At 34.2% G+C, this 17494-nt stretch overlaps 2 protein-coding genes across 2 annotated transcripts; both read left to right on the top strand.

The window, feature by feature from the left end:
• Window positions 1-992: 992 nt before the first annotated feature.
• On the top strand, window positions 993-7763 carry SPON2 (spondin 2). The gene is made up of 6 exons (XM_041458489.1): window positions 993-1137; window positions 1942-2167; window positions 2524-2747; window positions 3016-3207; window positions 4186-4360; window positions 6266-7763. Exons 2-6 carry the CDS (start codon window positions 1945-1947, stop codon window positions 6442-6444), a joined length of 993 nt encoding a protein of 330 aa, XP_041314423.1. The 5' UTR covers window positions 993-1137; window positions 1942-1944; the 3' UTR covers window positions 6445-7763.
• A 3644-nt stretch (window positions 7764-11407) lies between these two features.
• Window positions 11408-16839, top strand: LOC121348475 (transmembrane emp24 domain-containing protein 11-like). Its single transcript, XM_041458077.1, has 5 exons — window positions 11408-11610; window positions 12434-12534; window positions 13245-13370; window positions 15476-15622; window positions 16441-16839. Exons 1-5 carry the CDS (start codon window positions 11481-11483, stop codon window positions 16588-16590), a joined length of 654 nt encoding a protein of 217 aa, XP_041314011.1. The 5' UTR covers window positions 11408-11480; the 3' UTR covers window positions 16591-16839.
• The last annotated feature ends 655 nt before the right edge of the window (window positions 16840-17494 follow it).

Here is a 17494-nt window from a genome sequence, read left to right as displayed (position 1 = left end):
TCTGGAAAATAACTGGGTTTGTTTGGGTCTTTTCCCATATGCTACACCATCATGTTAGAGATCTGGGGAAGTACTTAAGTGACATTCCTCACAATTTCTAAAGAAAACTCTATTTTTCATGGTTCACTGTAAAATTTTCAGTTGCTGATTAGCCACAATAGCATTTGTTAACATTACAGGTTTGGCACAAAGCCCTCTGTTTTCCCTTAGTTGAAAGGTGGTTGGGAAAATAAAATAAAGATTAAACATTCTTTTTTAATTGGGTCGCTCTATAATGCTTATTTTTTCTTAAACAATTTAAAAGTTTTTAGTGATGTAGGTATATGTACTGTACTATAGAGGATGTATGATTTAACTGTAATAATGATATTTTCATTTGGGGTTTTTTACTCTGAAGACAGCTAAGAAAAATCTCCGAGCTTCCCAAAACCACTCTTTCCAAAGAAACCACAATGTTACAGAGCCCTTTCATCATCCAGCATACAGTACTGTACACACAAAAACATACACTGTACTACTTTAATTCATATTTGCAGGAGACACAGTCTGTGTGAGTATGTGCAATTATGAAATGTAACTTTTTTTTCCTCTTGACATTTTTAGCTGCCTCACCCCTTTTATTTGAACACATACATATGGTGTGTGAGAGTGAGCAAGCTCTCTGTAAATGTTTGGAAGGAGCATCTGTCAGACAATAAAACTTACAAGAAAACATGTTTCTCATTTAAAGAGTATTCACTAGAACTATTTCAGTGTTGGAATCAGTTCATTTGTATAGCTTGGAGGCATTAATAAGAGCAAAGAACTGCAAAGGCACCAGAAAACTCAAACTGTTACTAAGAATCCAAGGTATTTTTAAAAAGCATTTTGTCTTTTCGGCATCTCAGTCTTCTGATAAGGAATCCGAACCAGCTGACAGACAGGAAACCTCTGCTAGTCCATCCAGAGGGATTGCAAACAAGAAGATGGCACGATTTTTGCAAACCTGGAAAGTCTAAAGATTGCAATAATTGTTGGACCAAAGGGACCCTCTTCAGGCATAAATAGCAAGACTCCTACTGTCTTCTCTTGCAGACCAACTCAGCTGCCAGCAAAAGCAGGTGCTCTCCCCCTACCAGTGCTCCAGAGGAATATTTAGTGAGTATTCATAGCTATTTTTACAAACTAATGTATTATCAGTGATTTACTTAAGATTGTATAGTTTTCTCAAAGGACAAAGACATTTAAAAATCAGCTTTATGGCTGCTATTTGAAACAATTGGTGGAGTTCAACAGTCTGAGGCAATTACCGTGTTAATTTAAAAACAAAATTTGCACAACCTATGACAGTAACTGCAAAAAAAAAAAAAACCTGATTTTTTAAACTGTGTTTAAACTATCTAAAGGAATTACAATGTTTTGAATTCACATTATGACAGCAAAGTAATTTATATAAATATGAAATCTATTTGACTTTAAATGTTATGCTATAAAACAGCCTTTGTAGAACACAAATTTAAAATAAATCATTTCTTTTGGCAAAGTAACCTGCAATTTAATCTTTAGAAGAATAAATATACCACTAATGTTTTCCACAGAAACAGTTGCTACTCTAATTAAATCAAGATGTGACTCTAATCAGATTTCAAAAGAAAATCAGAAACAGATTTTTCTCTGAGGTAGTACTATGGACAAGGATAAGATATTTTTATTTTCATTTTTATTAGAAACACTTGTCCCAGGTAAAGTTACAGGTTTGTAGTATATACCATGGAAATAACAAATCTGAAAGCATTATAGTAATGTTTTCAGAAGCATAGCAATTTTTATTGTTTCAGATATCTGCTTTCTCTTTGGCTATAACTTATGCCACATTACATTTTATTAGGTAACTGCTATTAATTTTTGAGTTTAGAGGGACTAATATGGCCAACACTTTTTTTCTTTCTTTTCGTGTGGAAGGGAATGGAAAACCTGATGTTTGTCTACTGGTCCTGTAAAGTTATCTGGACAGTTCTTGTAACAATACTGGGTTATGCCAGCAGCCTGCCTGTGGGGGAGGATGCTCTTTGCACAGCAGAGGAACTTGCTAAGTACAGGATAATCTTCACAGGGAAATGGAGTCAGACTGCTTTCCCCAAGCAGTATCCACTCTACAGGCCCCCAGCACAGTGGTCATCCTTGCTAGGTAAGTGAAGTATGCACAGCACTAAGAGCAGATAAGCCTCTTGACCTCTGCGGTCTTTTTTTCCTTAATAGTTATGTAAGATAAGTAATGAAAAAGGAAAAAAAAAAAGCCAAAGTTATTAAGAATGAAATGCAGATATTGAAGTATCCACAATGTTCTCAAAAATCTCCAACTGTTTTCAATTGACTTCTGTTTTCAATTGGCTGCAGCTGAAAGAAGCAGTGATAAGCCAAATGTTTTAGTGTTCACTCAATTTTATACACATTTTTTAACCTCAGAAATAAAACAGACAAAATGAAGAAATAGGGACATTCTAAATCAGACTTTTATGTCATGCCATGTATTCACTCAAATAGGTGTTACTCATAGTTCTGACTACAGCATGTGGAAAAAAAATGAATATGCCAGCAATGGTGTACGTGATTTTGCTGAAAAGGGTGAAGCATGGGCATTAATGAAAGAAATAGAAGAAGCTGGAGAGAAAATTCAGAGTGTACATGGAATCTTCTCTGCTCCTGCAATTTCCAGTGGTACAGGACAAACCTCAACTGAATTAGAAGTGCATCCAAGACACCCCTTAGTAAGTAAATGTACATACTAATTTCAAAAGTTTATTTTATGTTACCAGCAACCAAAATTAAATATTTGAGTTCTCACTTGTAGAAACAACATAATGAAAAAGAATTACTGAAAAGCATATCACATTGCAGGGAGCACTGTACAGCTTCTATAAAGTAGAAGAGCAAAATGACATTATTTCAAGAACTTTGAGTGAAAATTACTAAAAGCAGGACTGAAGCATTGCAAAGCAAGTGATGCAATCCTGATGGATCATTTTGTTTCATTAGGTTTCGTTTGTTGTACGAATTGTTCCAAGCCCCGACTGGTTTGTGGGTATTGACAGCCTAAATCTCTGTGAAGGAGACCACTGGATGGATGAAGTATCAGTAGATCTATTTCCATATGATGCTGGAACTGACAGTGGATTCACATTTTCTTCCCCAAACTTTGCCACTATTCCACAGGACACAGTTACAGAGGTAGGTGCATGGACATAGTTTAGCATTTCATATCGATATGTTTTGAGTCTTCCCTTTAAAAGATAACTAGTCTAAAATAGTGAAACTGATTTCAGTATTCGAGAGTGTTGATGCTCTCAGTATATGCATTATTACACAGCTGATTAAACTACTGCTTTTGTTTAACTTCTGTATCTTTGAAATTTATTAGGTAAATGTAAATCATTCATGAGAATTTGTCTCTACATTTTCTGGAAAAGCTGACAGTTTTTGTAGATGATATTTAACAATCCTTAAAGTGCCAGGAAAACAAAAATACAAAAGTCCTGACATCACCAAATGTGAATCTAACCAGGAAAATTATTAGTAGTGAATACTGCTGTGAGGAGGAGTTTTCAGTTGAAAGCACTGCTGAAACCTGAAACTGTTACATTTGAGGGAAAGGACCTAAAGGAAAGCAGAGAACTTCATGTGATGACATTACTTTCAATCTTTTTTGCTCATTTCATCCTCTCTATGCCCCATATTTTGCTTTTGCCATTTAAGAGAGGTGGTAAATGAAGGATTTTGATTCAAATATTTTGAATACTATAAATATTCACTTAATCCTTTCTTAAAGGTGAGTTTTTCTGGCGACAAATCCTGTGCTAATGAGTAATGAGGAAAGGAAGAGAGAAGCCTCTCATATCCATATGACAGCTCCTATAGTATACCTAATATTGTTTAATACTCATGTATTCTTCTTGTAATAACATCCTGTTCCTTCTTTTCAAATCTTTTCATACATTACTGTGTTTGCAGGACCTTCTACCACAGTCCTGTATCCAGTCAAGTATCCTGCATTAAATATTCTGGGATGACCAGCATAGTTATGTGAACTATGTGTTCATAGAAACTGGTTGTATGCAAATTATTTGCCAAAAAGTATTAGCATGATTTACAAATATGATTTTATATTTCCTTTCCTAGTTTTTTAATATTCCCCTTTTTATTTCACAGATCACGTGTTCCTCTCCAAGTCACCCAGCAAACTCATTTTATTATCCCAAACTCAAAATTTTGCCACCAATTGCTCAAGTAACAATGGTGAAATTAAAGAAAAGCCAGCTAGGTCTTTCTGCACCTTTTATTAATCTTCCAGCTAAAAGCAATGAAATAATAGACACTGTCTCAGGTAAGTGATTAGTAGATGTTCTCAATTCTGTTATTTCCATTCACTCAGAAGTATGTGGAAATCTGGCAGGTGATGTGGATGAAACAGGTGATCAGGCAGAATATTCTCCTATCAGCATAAGGAATAGTTCCAGACTCACAAATAGGAAATAAAACAAGCCAGTTGACATAAAAGAGAATTCCTGAAAGAATAAGTCAGGGATTGCATATTTCAGCTCTGGTTCAAAGGACTGGGCTATATCCAGAGCAAGAGCTACCCAAGCCTTTGTATCAGTGTAGCTCAGTGAATTTTATAAGAAACAAATGACACTCAATCAGAATCAGCATTCCAAACTCTTTGCAACTTTGAAGTAAATATTCATCCTTAAGATTCATTAATCTTGAATAGATAGAAAGACATGCAAACCACTGACGCAAGTCAATCAGAAGGGTGATTTTCAAATCTCTGAATTAAAATACATATATTGTTAACAAAATATTTGCTCCAAGGGACCCATGTATTCCCAAAAGAATTGCCATGTTCCAGGAGCTTCTCCAGAATGTCTGGATGTGGCATGTCTCTAGCACTGTGCTGTCACCTTACAACTATTAAAATACAACTCATTCTCTGCTCAGTTAATGTTCTATTTATAATTTAATACATGTACTTATCAATTTATAGTGGTTTAATATATTTCTATTAGTAAACAATACATATACAAAGTCAATGTTACACACCTCATTTACAGTTATATGCTCTTAAGATTTGAAAAGAACATTTGGCACTGTTCATGATATAAATTTAAAACTGCATTTGAAGTATAGTATTTCGAAAATAATTTTTAATCACAAATCCCCACTTTCCTACACATGAACCAGTAAATCAGTCTGTTTAAAAACTCATTCCAGAATCAAAAGGGCAGATTTAATTACCAGAGGTCAAGCAGTGTCCCCCACTCCCTCTAGAAACATAGGAATGAGTGATGACAGCAGAAGTGGTGAGTTCACTGTAATACCAGAAATTTATACCAGGTGTCACACGTTTAGTGTGGCATTTAAAGCTGGACTTGTGCACACCTCTTTTACCCACAAATGCTGTAACAGGCAGTTTTGATGCCACTTCCTGTGACAAGCAGTATTTTAATTTAACCTGCTAAGGAATATTCACCTACTTTTTATGATTTTTACTTTAGATAGAAGTGTACATTATGGATAGTACTTCAGAGTTTCTAACTTCTTCTCTTGCACTGAATGAAAACTACATTGAAATCCTTTCAGCATTAGAAAGCTTCTAGTGACAGAATATCCCTACTGGCAAAGAGAAAAGTAGTGTACACACCAGAAAACAGCAAGATGATAAAAATTATAAAAAATGATAATTGATAAAAATGATAGCAAAATGATAAAAAATGAGACTTTATATCCAAAGCAAATTGGAACAAAAGTAAAATGGAGTTCAATATGAACAACTCTAGGAACAATAGCTGCCTGCAAAGAAATATAAATATACCTAAATAAACCAGAGAAAAGCTTCAATCTCAGTGTTTTAGTTAGTCATAAAAAGGAAAATGAGTTATAAAAATTGGCAGTAAACGTTTTTTAATTCAATCTTTTGAGTACAATAATTTTAAGCATAGTTTTCTTTTAAGGAACTCTGTATTTTCATTCAAGACATAATATGCTTGAGAACTGATATAATACCTCAGACAGGCTCTAGACTGCAATAACAATAATACCAATAAGTTTAGGAGCTGAAACCAGACTTTTTTTAAAATTTATGAGACAACACACTGATTTGATGGCTATTACATGTATTTTGTATAAGAAAGGATGCTGTTTTATGATCATTCCTTAATGCTTTTCCAGCTGTGTATTTGACTCAAGTACAACTTGAAGTAAAGTTACCTCTTTGGTGTGTGCATTGCAGAAACACCCCTGGACTGCGAGGTTTCACAATGGTCTTCCTGGGGGCTCTGCAGAGGGGTTTGCAGAGAAACAGGGACCAAGATCAGAACTCGTTTTGTACTTCTTCAGCCTGCCAATAATGGAATGCCTTGTCCAAACCTGGATGAAGAAACAGCATGTGAACCAGAAAATTGTGTCTGAAATAAAGAAAAGATAATAATTACGATAATTTAAAAGTAGGATAAGTTTAAATCTAAACTACATGTCAATCAATGTTCTTTATAATTTGGATACACTGCACTATTTTGCTGAAAAGTTGCATTAGAGTGGTTTTGAAAGTTTTTATTTAATATCAAGATTTTGGGGGGTTTAATTCCTAAGATTTAGTAGGACAACAGTACTGGATAATTTAAAGAACAAAAACCCCCAAACAAATCCTTCCTCCAAATACACTGTAAGTTCTTGGAGTACCCTCTAGTGGCAGAAAAGAAGACATTTGGAAAGACTGTACTTCACATTTTTACTTCACGTAAAAATATTTCAATCACAAAGTCTAAACTAATAACCTCCTTAAATATTGTAATTTGTTTATCTACACCTATTTATACCTAGAAAATAGTTTTTTTCCTCTAAATTATGTTTTTATAATTTATTGGCATTTTTGTCGTCTTTCTAACCTTGCTTAATGTGCATTTCTTCAGAAACTACTTACAAAAGTCAGAGTGATCAGATGTTTGCAGTGTGGTTAAGACAATAATGGAACTGAGTAAATTTGTCTTGAGACTTTTGAATATATGAAAATGTTTTTTTATTTTTCTCTCTCAAAAGTGAGAAGAATAACTGCCATGAGGACACTCAGCCAACAAAATTACTAGAAAAAAAATCTGAAGTGTGGATAGTAGTAGAAAACATCTGAGCTGAATTAAAAGTGTTAGCTGGGATTCAAAAACTGATTTTTGGTGTATGTCCCTCATGAGACAATTTTAATCTCAAAGTTAACACTGTTGACTATAACATAAATTATATCATTAACCTTATATATGCAGTAAATGTGTCCATGTTTCTTTATATGTGTTTGCTGCCGTTTGTGTATATATTACCTAAAATTAAGGTATGCACAATCCTAACAAAACACATGTCCAAAACTGTTCCTGACTGCAAGTTTTATGCTCAAATAACTTATAAAATGAATGTAACATCTGGCTTATGAAGAGCTGTGGCTACCAACTAGGAAAATAATTTTGGAATAATACTTAATCAATAGAATAAGTTTGAAGTCAGCTCAAAACTTTTACAGTACACTACAATTTTACAAATATACAGCACAAGTATTGAACAGGAAAGTTGATTTGTTAGGTTCTTTCTGGAATATGCCAAATACAAGATAATTTCTCTTGTTTTTAAAGGAGCACACTGTATTCTCCAGAGGGCTGAAACATTTAAACATTTCTATGTATTTCTTTTCCCAGGAAAGACATCTTGCAAAGACACAAATAAATTCAAAACTTTACCAGACTAGACTTCACTGGTCCTGCAAATGCTGATAAATACACAGCTGTTAGAACTAAGTGTAGGAATTTCTGTTCTTCTCTCATTCTTCAGATTCCCACTGTTGTTTCTTGTTCAAAATTGTTCCACTTATTCCTGTTATCATATCTATTTTTTTAAGTTCCCCCTATTTCCACTCTATAATGGGAATAGTGTTACTATACTCTTCTATGTTTAGTTAATTGTTAATATTTTTCATTCTTCTTTTTTATATTAGTTTTAACCATTCTGTGTTTTCTGTTACACTTATTTAATACCTGTTTAAACATTTATCATCATATCAGAAAACATAAGCATATATTGTAGCATATATTTAAATATTCTCAGAGGGTAGGAGCTAATTTCAAATTGATTGTCAAGAGACAAATTAAGCTCAATAAAGTCTTTGGGCAGATATCACATGCAATTCTAAATTATGCCTTAGGAAAAACAAACTCAAAATCCACAAGATATCCTTGGAGGTACATTCCTGGAAGTTCTCTATACACTACAGTTTTTCTTCACATGCCCAGAATAAATAAAGGCCCAGGCCCAGTAAAAGAATACCTATATTTGCAATAGCATACATGACCTGAAACTGAGATTTCAGTCCTACAAGATTTAATGAGTGGAGGAGTCCCAGTGTTTGCTCAAACTCCTGGAGACAAAAGTTTTCCAAAGGACACTGAAGGAGAAAGGATGAGATAAAGACAAGGAGTAGAAAGAAAATATGTAACCAACACACCTCAGAAAACTCCAGTCAGTGATACATAACTTTACTATTTAAGGGTGTTTACTTAATATTTTACTTAATATATTGTTTAATTAATATTTTGCCTTCAAAAACAGAAGTCTCATATCCAGCCAGTTCATGAATATTTTGCCTTCAAAAACAGAAGTCTCATATCCAGCCAGTTACCTGGATATGTTTTTTTTTTTTTTGTAAGCTGCAAATTCAGGAGACCTTGGTAAATATATTCTTTAAGGATGCCCGTGTGCCAGTGTATTACTTGGCCATAAATATAATTCCAGTTATTCCCTTTGAAAGCACAGGGATGGAGCCATTACTTGGCAAGACTGTGGATGCAGTGAATGAAATGCATTCTAGTGATGGAGCACATTTCTCATTGTATTTATCTATTAAACTGATTAGTGCGGTACATTATCTCTGCACAGACACTGCTAGGAATTTGTAGCTCCAGCAGCCTTGGAATTGCCTTAAAAATTTTGGGACCAAGAACAAACACAGAGAAGCTCTTCCTTCCTTTTCCCTTGTATCTTATGTCACATATGGTTGGCAGCCAAGATGCTGAGATCCTAAATACATGAAATTTAGCGAAGGAAATAGGCCAATTAATTCCTGGGTTAAGCTAATCTCAGAAAGCACTATGGAAAGAAGACTGAAATGGATTTGTAAAGACAATTCCTTTCAAGAATATCTTATAGAAAGAATCAGTTCTGATGCCTTGGCAGATGTACTTGCAGATTGAAAGATGTGGTTAATGGTAAAGTGTAGCAGCAAAAAAGTCACCACAGAATTAAACTGTGGTCCTACAAAAATAATCAACATGAAATCAAATTCCTATAATGGAATAAGTGTGAAAACAAAAGATCTGAGAGTATCTGATGTTATTCAAGGCAAAAAGCTTCATTTAATTATATTCCCAGTCCCAGGTAATTGAAGTACATTGGGAATAACTGATCTGTCATGAATGATCCAAAATAATAAAGTAACTCACACTATTTATTCCATGACAATATTTAACACTCCCAAGAAATAAATCTAACACTCGATACAGCAATTCTGATAGCAGCCAGATGTTGTTCAATGGGATTTTTGCAGTATGCAGAAGTTGGATTTTTTACAGAACTCTGAATTGAAAATTGACTGAGACAAAAGCTCTCAGTATGCTGCACAAAGACCTGATTACTTGGAGACTGAATTATTTTTGTTTGCTTGAAGTACAGCAGCCCTACTATACCAGTGTTTGACAGCCAAAAGTACAGAAGAAATGCGTCTCTTCCAATGGGTGTGGGCAGAGTGAAGGATAAAGTGGTGTCATCTTGTATATCTTGTGTTCTACCACTGAAACTAGGAACTTTGGAAGCCACAAGAACTCAACAAAAAGCTAAAAAGATGATGGGTTAAGTAGCTCACAACCTAAAGACAAACTTATATTTCCTGCAGGTATGAGTATGCCATGGGAATTTGTGCAGGTGCGTGACAGTCAACATCTCCTGTGGTAGAGAGGCAAAAGTCCAGTATTATCATGAGATCCTGTATAATCTAAAATTATTTCTGATGGATAAGTGCTGAAGTAGTAAAGGAGTCGTAACATCCCCTTTGACATTCCTAAGGATCCAACAGCCATGAGATGCATTTTTTTCCCTCTATCTTTTGCCATATGGAGTCAAAGAAGTAATGTGTAAGGAATCAGTTCTCTTCGTCTGACTGCCTTTCAATATGGGGATGCTGATGGGTGATTTTTGGAGGTGAACTAATACTTGTGCTACAACTTCCATGAAGATATTTCATGCTATGAAATGGAGTGAACTAAGTGAACTGTGTAGTGTTACACAGACATTCCTTTATTGAGACAACTCCATAGATGGCAGGTGCAGTGAAGGGCAACAAACACAAATCAGTCCTCCTTTTGCAGATGTGAAATAATCCAATAGGAGTTATCATCCCCAAAATTTAATTAAGGTTACAGATATTGAAGATGAAGGGCTGTGCACCCTTCTTCCTTGACACAAGAAAAATATGTGCTCTTGTGCAATTGGGGTAACATACATTTTTTTTGTGGAAAGATGGATCCTCCCAACTGGAAATGATCCCACAGGTGGGTCCTCCCTGCTGGAAAATGACCATTCAGGCCCACCTTTCAGGCAGAGTGATCTCCATTTATAGGACAAGGAGCATTTGAGTGACAAATGAGTTTGTCATCAAACATACCTATTGGTCTATATGAGTACAAAGAATGAAAATAAGAACCTCAATCATTGATTTGTACTATAACTTTCTTCACAGAATGTATTAGGAAATATCTAAGTCATTCCTATATAAAAAATCTTATTCTGAAAGTGTTCATGTTGTTATTTTTCCCTGCAATATCACATTCACTAATGTTGTTTGATTATTTAATGGATTATTTGATTATTCAAGTTCTTTTGACTTCTTTATAGGTTTTTTATGTAGAGCCTGTGGGTTTTAATCAGGTGCCTACATTTACAATGTACAATGATTTAGGATGGAAATGAAAAGTTTGCTTAATAAAGGAGAGGTGAAGCTCTGGAATAATCACCCAGAATTAAAGGGAAATAATAACTTCATTTAAGTTGAAAATTGAGCAGTTTATGGAAAGTGGTAGCCAATGTAACTGCCTACAGTAATCTAGGGAACTGATCTCAAGCACCTGAGAGTCCCTTTCAGTTTCATGCTCTTCTAAGTGTATAAAATAAATTTTAATCTAGATTCTGGGAAAGAAGAAAGTATTTAAAAGGTGTCTTTTCTGTGTTATCTCATTCTCCAGAACATGCTGTAGTTATTTATAAATGTGTAACCACCAGCTGCCTTTTCTCACAGGTTTTTTTTTTTTTTTTTCTCTCAAAAATACTCTGATAAGCAGCAAACAAGGAACAACCACAGGACTACAGGCATTTGTATGTAACTATCTTCAAAAGCACTACAGCAGGGATATATAAAAACCATGAAAAGCAAATTAATAGGATTCCTTATGAACTTTTGGATTTCTTTTTCATTCGCTTTGTATTTTCACGCGGGAGAAAGAGAAGAGAAATGCATAATTGAAGATATTCCCAGTGACACCTTGGTAGTTGGTAGGTACCTGTCAATGCTTTATGATGATCTAATCCATGCAATAACAAAAATAACTGGAATGTAATGGCAATTTCTGTGATTGATGTACATGGTAAAAAAACAGAAAAGGGCACTCTGAAAATAACTCCCTGCAGCAAGGATTAGGTTTAAAGTCCTCAGACATTGAGAAATGCAGGTTTTCAGAGTGCTTTACTGAGTAAGGAGAGAAAAAGAATGTTTTTTAATTCTACACTGTGGAACTGCTGCTTCCATGTGTGCTTCTGCACGTTCTGACTGATGTACTCATTCACATCAGAATTTCTGTAACACTGTTTTCCCCAGAGTTTATTTTGATAAGTGCTGGTCTGAAAAGAGACCATTCACGATGTACTAAAGTTTCATTTCTCCTCTGATAAGAGAAGCACATTAAATTAATCTACAAGACTGTAAATGTAAGATTTCAAGGGGATAGTAAAAAATAATACAAATTAATCTTTTTTTAAAAATAATATGATAAGTGTGAAAGACAATGACTAAAATGTAATTTGAGTACAGCACATTATGCTTTTGGAGGTCTCAGTGTGCCTTCTAGAGGCTAATCTTCCCAAAGCATTAGGAGTAATTAAAAAGTTTTTCTTGTTAATTAACCCTTTTTTGTAGTACTTTAGAACACCTTCTAATGTAGTAAAACTTTATTGCATTTTACTCTGTTATGAAGTACCCATGAAAAATATTCATCATAAACACATTAAATATATACATATTTCTATTTTTCCTGAAAAATCATCAAAGATGTTTAACATTAAGCTGTGCTTTAACAAATTTATCTCTGGTTTTATTCAGGGAATTACAAAGTACAACGCTGGGATATACATACACATGACTTTCTTGAATCTGCTCCTGGTTTGGGAATGTTTGTGACTGTCACAATACCTACTGGTGAGGTAAAAATGCTTTATGAATGTTTCTCTATGACTTATGACTTGACTTCTGACACTGGCAGGCAGCACTATCCAGAAATAAAAGATACTTCTGAGGAAGAAGTAAATCTACAGTCTACACACTAGTTCAGCATTTAGATGCTGAAAGATAAAAGTAAAAAGAAATTATTATATTTGATAATTATGTGTATGGACAATTTTTGCATTACTACCAGATTTGGGAAACAGTATCAATAAGAAGAATTAGTGACAACTGAGAAAATAAGTTAAATGAAAAATAAAACCCCAAAATTCACTAATGAAGTAAAATGGTACAGAATCTTCTTGGGCAGCAGTGCTGATGATAAACAAAACCCAAAGTCAAGGTCACCAGGAGGCTGCTCATAGCCCTCATGCAGAGCAGCTGCCTGAGGTCAGAGCTTTTCCAGCAATGGACAACTTATTTCCCTGCCCAGGCAAGGTGTCAGTTTTCAGACTTCGAATGCTTTAGAAAGCATTGGCTTTTGTACATTGCAAAATTCTGTAATGTTTTCATGTTCACTTTGAGCTAAGATTGCTTTGTTTTCTCTAAATGTGTTCTGAAATTTGGATAAATTTAATGATGTCAGCAGCTTAACTGATTCCTTTTTGCATCCAATTCACAGTATTGCTTTTTGATTTTTTTTTATTGGTAGTTATAAATTATAAACCCAATGCATATATCTAAATTGCAGATACTGTTGTCAAAACTGTATGGGCCACAAGGGACTTTTACTTTTACATCCTACATCTCTGGGGAGCATATCATCTGTTTCCAGTCTAACTCCACAAGATTTGCAGTGATTGCAGGAAGTAAACTGGTAGGTGTATTTCCTAAATAGTCTTTGTTGTAACAATATAAATCATTACCAACAGCAGAGATTTCAAACTGGATTAGAAGTTGGTCTAACTTTTAGCAGATAATTCAGTGTTTTTTAGCAATTAAAGAACACAAACATAGAATTACGTAGAAAAAAAAAGATAAAAATACTATTCTCATATTTAAAAAGTCAGCATTCAAGAGGCAGGACTAATGATAGAGAGATTTAATGTTTGTATTGTGCTTTGAATGTGAAAGATTCTGATCAATAAGAACAACTATTTTGGATCAAAAAGACAAATATGTAAGATTGACTAACGCAAGCATTTGACATAAAGATATTCCATGCATTCACTAACTTAGATTGGGTTGCCAATGAAAATGCAACAATTTAGTTTTTGAAAGATATTTAAATGAAGAATATGTCAGCATACTTGTTATTGTCTACTACCAGAAAAGTTAGTTTTAATGGAGCTTTAAAAAAAAAGCCATCAGAGGTGATATCATGGCTCTACTGATGATTGCAGCAAAAAATTTATAAATACTGTTTTGAAATTTTATCTATTTGCTGCTTCCAAAAAACAGGAGAGAATTACTTCCTAAAGTGGTTTGGGATTTTTTTCTTCTTAGCTGATGGCAAAACAGTTAAATAACCAGCAAAATATAAACATTTCTAAATGAGTTAAGGCAAGCTAAATCTCATCCTAACTGTGCACTTCAGAAACATGTAGATAACACAGAAATAACAATACTGGAGTAGGATTATTATACTGGAATAACAAAGTGTTCTTACATGCTAATTGACAGAAATTAATGGAAATTTAATCATATACATTGCAAAAGCAATTAGCTCTAATCATTTAAAAAAAATTGTGGAGCTTATAAACTAGGGAGAGAAAGGGGGATAAAGCTTTGGTTGGTCACAGTTAACTATGCACCATGAATGTGATTCTGAGGACGTGCAGGTGATTTTTATCTGGTATAGATGGGCATATATTAATATTATTTTACATGATACATGCACCATGTTGAGTTCTGACCATCCTATATAAAAGAAGCCAAGAGATGCAGGGAAGGAGTACATAAAAATCCCAAATACTAAATAATGTTGTTTGTTTGAGAACACAGAAATAAAAAAGGAAAATATTGTCCTTTTAAATTATATCTGGAGGAATAAAGACCAAAAAAGGAAAAACACTCTTTAGTGAAGGTAAATCTTTAACTGTTCTTTGTAAGAACCATATCGTTATCTGAACTCTTTCAAACAAAAACAAATAAATGAATGGACCACAAGGTTGTGAGATGGATTTCTACCCATACAGTTAGGTAACTTCAAGACAACTGCAAGAAAATACACTTCATTTGTGGCTGATCTCTGAGCAGACCTAGCTTCTATTATGGTAATATCAATTTCTAGGGTTTTGAAGTTTATTTGTTTGGCTAAAACCTTTTTGCTTTCTCTTAGGTACTAATTGGCTTCTAGGAGAAGTTTCTCCTACTAGTTTTAGTAGAATTTTTCATGCATGCCAAAATAAGTTGCATAACATTGCAAGTTCCAGTCTTCTCTCTTCTTTCTATGGTTGTATTGCTTGGCTGGCTTGAGGCATTTTTGCTATAGATCATACAATAGCCTGGAGGATATTGGGAGATATCCCAATATCCAACTTGGATAAATAATGTGAAGAAAACAGTTATGTGAGGGAATCTAGAAGAGTATTTGTAAAAAACCTCCAACAGTACTGTTAAAGATAGTTATTTCTGCAATATCAGGATGAAATGTGAATTATAATGAGCAGTCTTTTTTTTTTTTTTTTAAACTATTTTGGACAAAGGCAACATTTTAATGGCAGTTGAATCAATACCAGCATAAAATAATGCCCTAACATTAGTGAAGATCGTAAATTTGTATAACTAATTTAAAAATAAAATTAAGAAACCTTTCAAATTTTCCAGCTTATTTTAATTTTAGGAGGGATTTTTACAAGCAATTAAGACTATTTTCCTGCAATGCTCTTAAAGGGAAATTATCAATAGTTTCATTTTTATTCTAAGATATTTGAAAAAGCAGAAGACACAGTAATGAGAACATTTTTTTTCTTTTTGCAGCGTATCCACTTGGACATCAGAGTTGGAGAGCATTTTTTGGATGAATCTGCTATTCAAGCTAAGGACAAAGTAAATGAAGTTAGTATCAGGCTAGAGCATCTAGTGGAGCAAATTCACCACGTAACCAGAGAACAAGACTATGAAAGAGTATGTATGTCCCCTAATGTAAATGCTAAAAATATTGTACATAAGCTTATTGATTTATAAAGTATTATGAGGTTTATTATCCAATTTCAGGGGTGTTTTTAACTAACTCATAAAAATGTATAGATATTTAACCAAAATAGTCTCCATTACCTTGCAAAATATTTTTAAGTGGTTACATAAAACTAATTAATCACTGTGGGCTCGGGCTTGTAGCAACAGGTGTTATCTTAAAGCAGGATTTTCCAAGCAGAGTTTTCTTGGTCAGACTCAGCCACAGCAGCCCAGCAGGTAGCAGGTGCCATTGTAGGTGATGCTGTTGTTTCCATGCTGCCCTGTGTGCACAAACTCCATTGAGTGGGGAAGGAAATGACTGAATGTATATTTATATATCCCCATGAATGTATATTTATATATCCCTTCTTCAAACAAGTGTACACCCCGTCACTTTTCTATATGCACGCAGATAGACAGTGTTTGAAGTGTTAGTAACTCAAAACCAGAAATTTGGAAGCAAAAGGGCTCTTGACAGCAAATTATATAAACCTAAACAGGTTAAAATCTGTACTGATTGAATATGTTTGGCACAATATATCTGTCAGCAAGGGAAGCTCTGCCTTCCTGCTTCAGGATGCAGTGTGCCTGCTTCTCAGTTTTGATTTGTGAAGATATCTACCATACAGATAAGTACAAACCTTCATTTTTATCCACATGGAAAAATGCTTTTGTTCACCACTATGCAGAAGAGGGATGCCTTTCTAGTTACCACGAAACATACAGATGCCAAAAGGTAATAATGATGCTTTTCCTTTATTCTCTAGGAGCGTGAAGAAAAATTTCGGAAAACAAGCGAAGAAACCAACAGCAATATTTTGTGGTGGGCTATAGTACAAACACTAATCCTCATCTCTGTTGGAATCTGGCAAATCAAATCTCTCAGAGATTTCTTTATATCTAAGAAGCTTGTTTAAGTTCTATAAAGTCAATGCACAGATTCAAAAATTGCACACCATGTGACACTGAACATCCAAAGAAACCCTGCACCTATGAGAAAATTGCTTGTATGGAGCTCTCAGCTTTATCTCATCTTCTGTTCTAACTGGTGTCTCCAGCTAGGTCACAACCTCTGCCATCCCTCACGTTTTGCTCCTTGAATCCCATCTTTTTACTATTTCCCCCCATCTATAGATATAAAGCTAAATATAGAAGAAGTCAGTGACAAAGGCAGCATTTAATTTCAGTACTTAATGAAGAATGTTTATTTTAGGTTAAATCTAAAATAAAAATCTAAAATAAAGTTTCCTAAGATTTTAAATTACTCTGCTTGCTGAGTAATCTTTTTTGGCACTACCATGAACAGTTCAGCACTTCAGACTGACTAGAATTCAGATAGTAAACAGAGAAATAATTACATCCCCTGCAGTGTTTAATTGGGTGCGAGTGTCTTGAACTCAATCTATATACGTGTAACACCTAAATATAATTGTGAATGCTTTCTTGTAAAATATTCAGAGTTTGAACTGATCAGTGGTGGCAGCAATTATCATAGAAGACAAAGACCCAGACAAGCAATTTGGAATTAAACTTACTTTTTCTTCCAGAAAAGCCCTTAACATTAGGCTATAGAAGTGATGATGATCTGGTGCCTCCCACAGTTAAGTAAATGATAGTCTTTATGAAGTATAACAAAGTAACTGAAATTATTGGGTTTCTTGGTAAACAATGCCAATTTTATTTTAATTCATTCCTGCACTAAATGTTTCTGTGTTTTTTCATGATTTTAATTATTTAGCAACTTTAATATGACTGCCTACAGAAACTACCTGTTTTTTACTTAATTTTCCATTTTACTTATTGCAGCTTGGTTGCATATAT

The sequence above is a fragment of the Pyrgilauda ruficollis genome, unplaced genomic scaffold (assembly GCF_017590135.1).
Source record: "Pyrgilauda ruficollis isolate IOZ18807 unplaced genomic scaffold, ASM1759013v1 scaffold1, whole genome shotgun sequence".
NCBI classification, from domain to species: domain Eukaryota; kingdom Metazoa; phylum Chordata; class Aves; order Passeriformes; family Passeridae; genus Pyrgilauda; species Pyrgilauda ruficollis.
The sequence above is the reverse complement of the archived record's forward strand: the minus strand, read 5'-3'. Positions and strand labels throughout refer to the sequence as shown.

Coding starts and splice junctions, on each gene's coding strand:
- SPON2 (XM_041458489.1), top strand. CDS start 1,945: ATGGAAAACCTGATGTTTGTCTACTGGTCCTGTAAAGTTATCTGGACA. Junction 2,168..2,523: donor ACAGTGGTCATCCTTGCTAG/GTAAGTGAAGTA, acceptor TCACTCAAATAG/GTGTTACTCATAGTTCTGAC. Junction 4,361..6,265: donor AATAATAGACACTGTCTCAG/GTAAGTGATTAG, acceptor TGTGCATTGCAG/AAACACCCCTGGACTGCGAG.
- LOC121348475 (XM_041458077.1), top strand. CDS start 11,481: ATGAAAAGCAAATTAATAGGATTCCTTATGAACTTTTGGATTTCTTTT. Junction 13,371..15,475: donor TGATTGCAGGAAGTAAACTG/GTAGGTGTATTT, acceptor TTCTTTTTGCAG/CGTATCCACTTGGACATCAG. Junction 15,623..16,440: donor GAGAACAAGACTATGAAAGA/GTATGTATGTCC, acceptor TTTATTCTCTAG/GAGCGTGAAGAAAAATTTCG.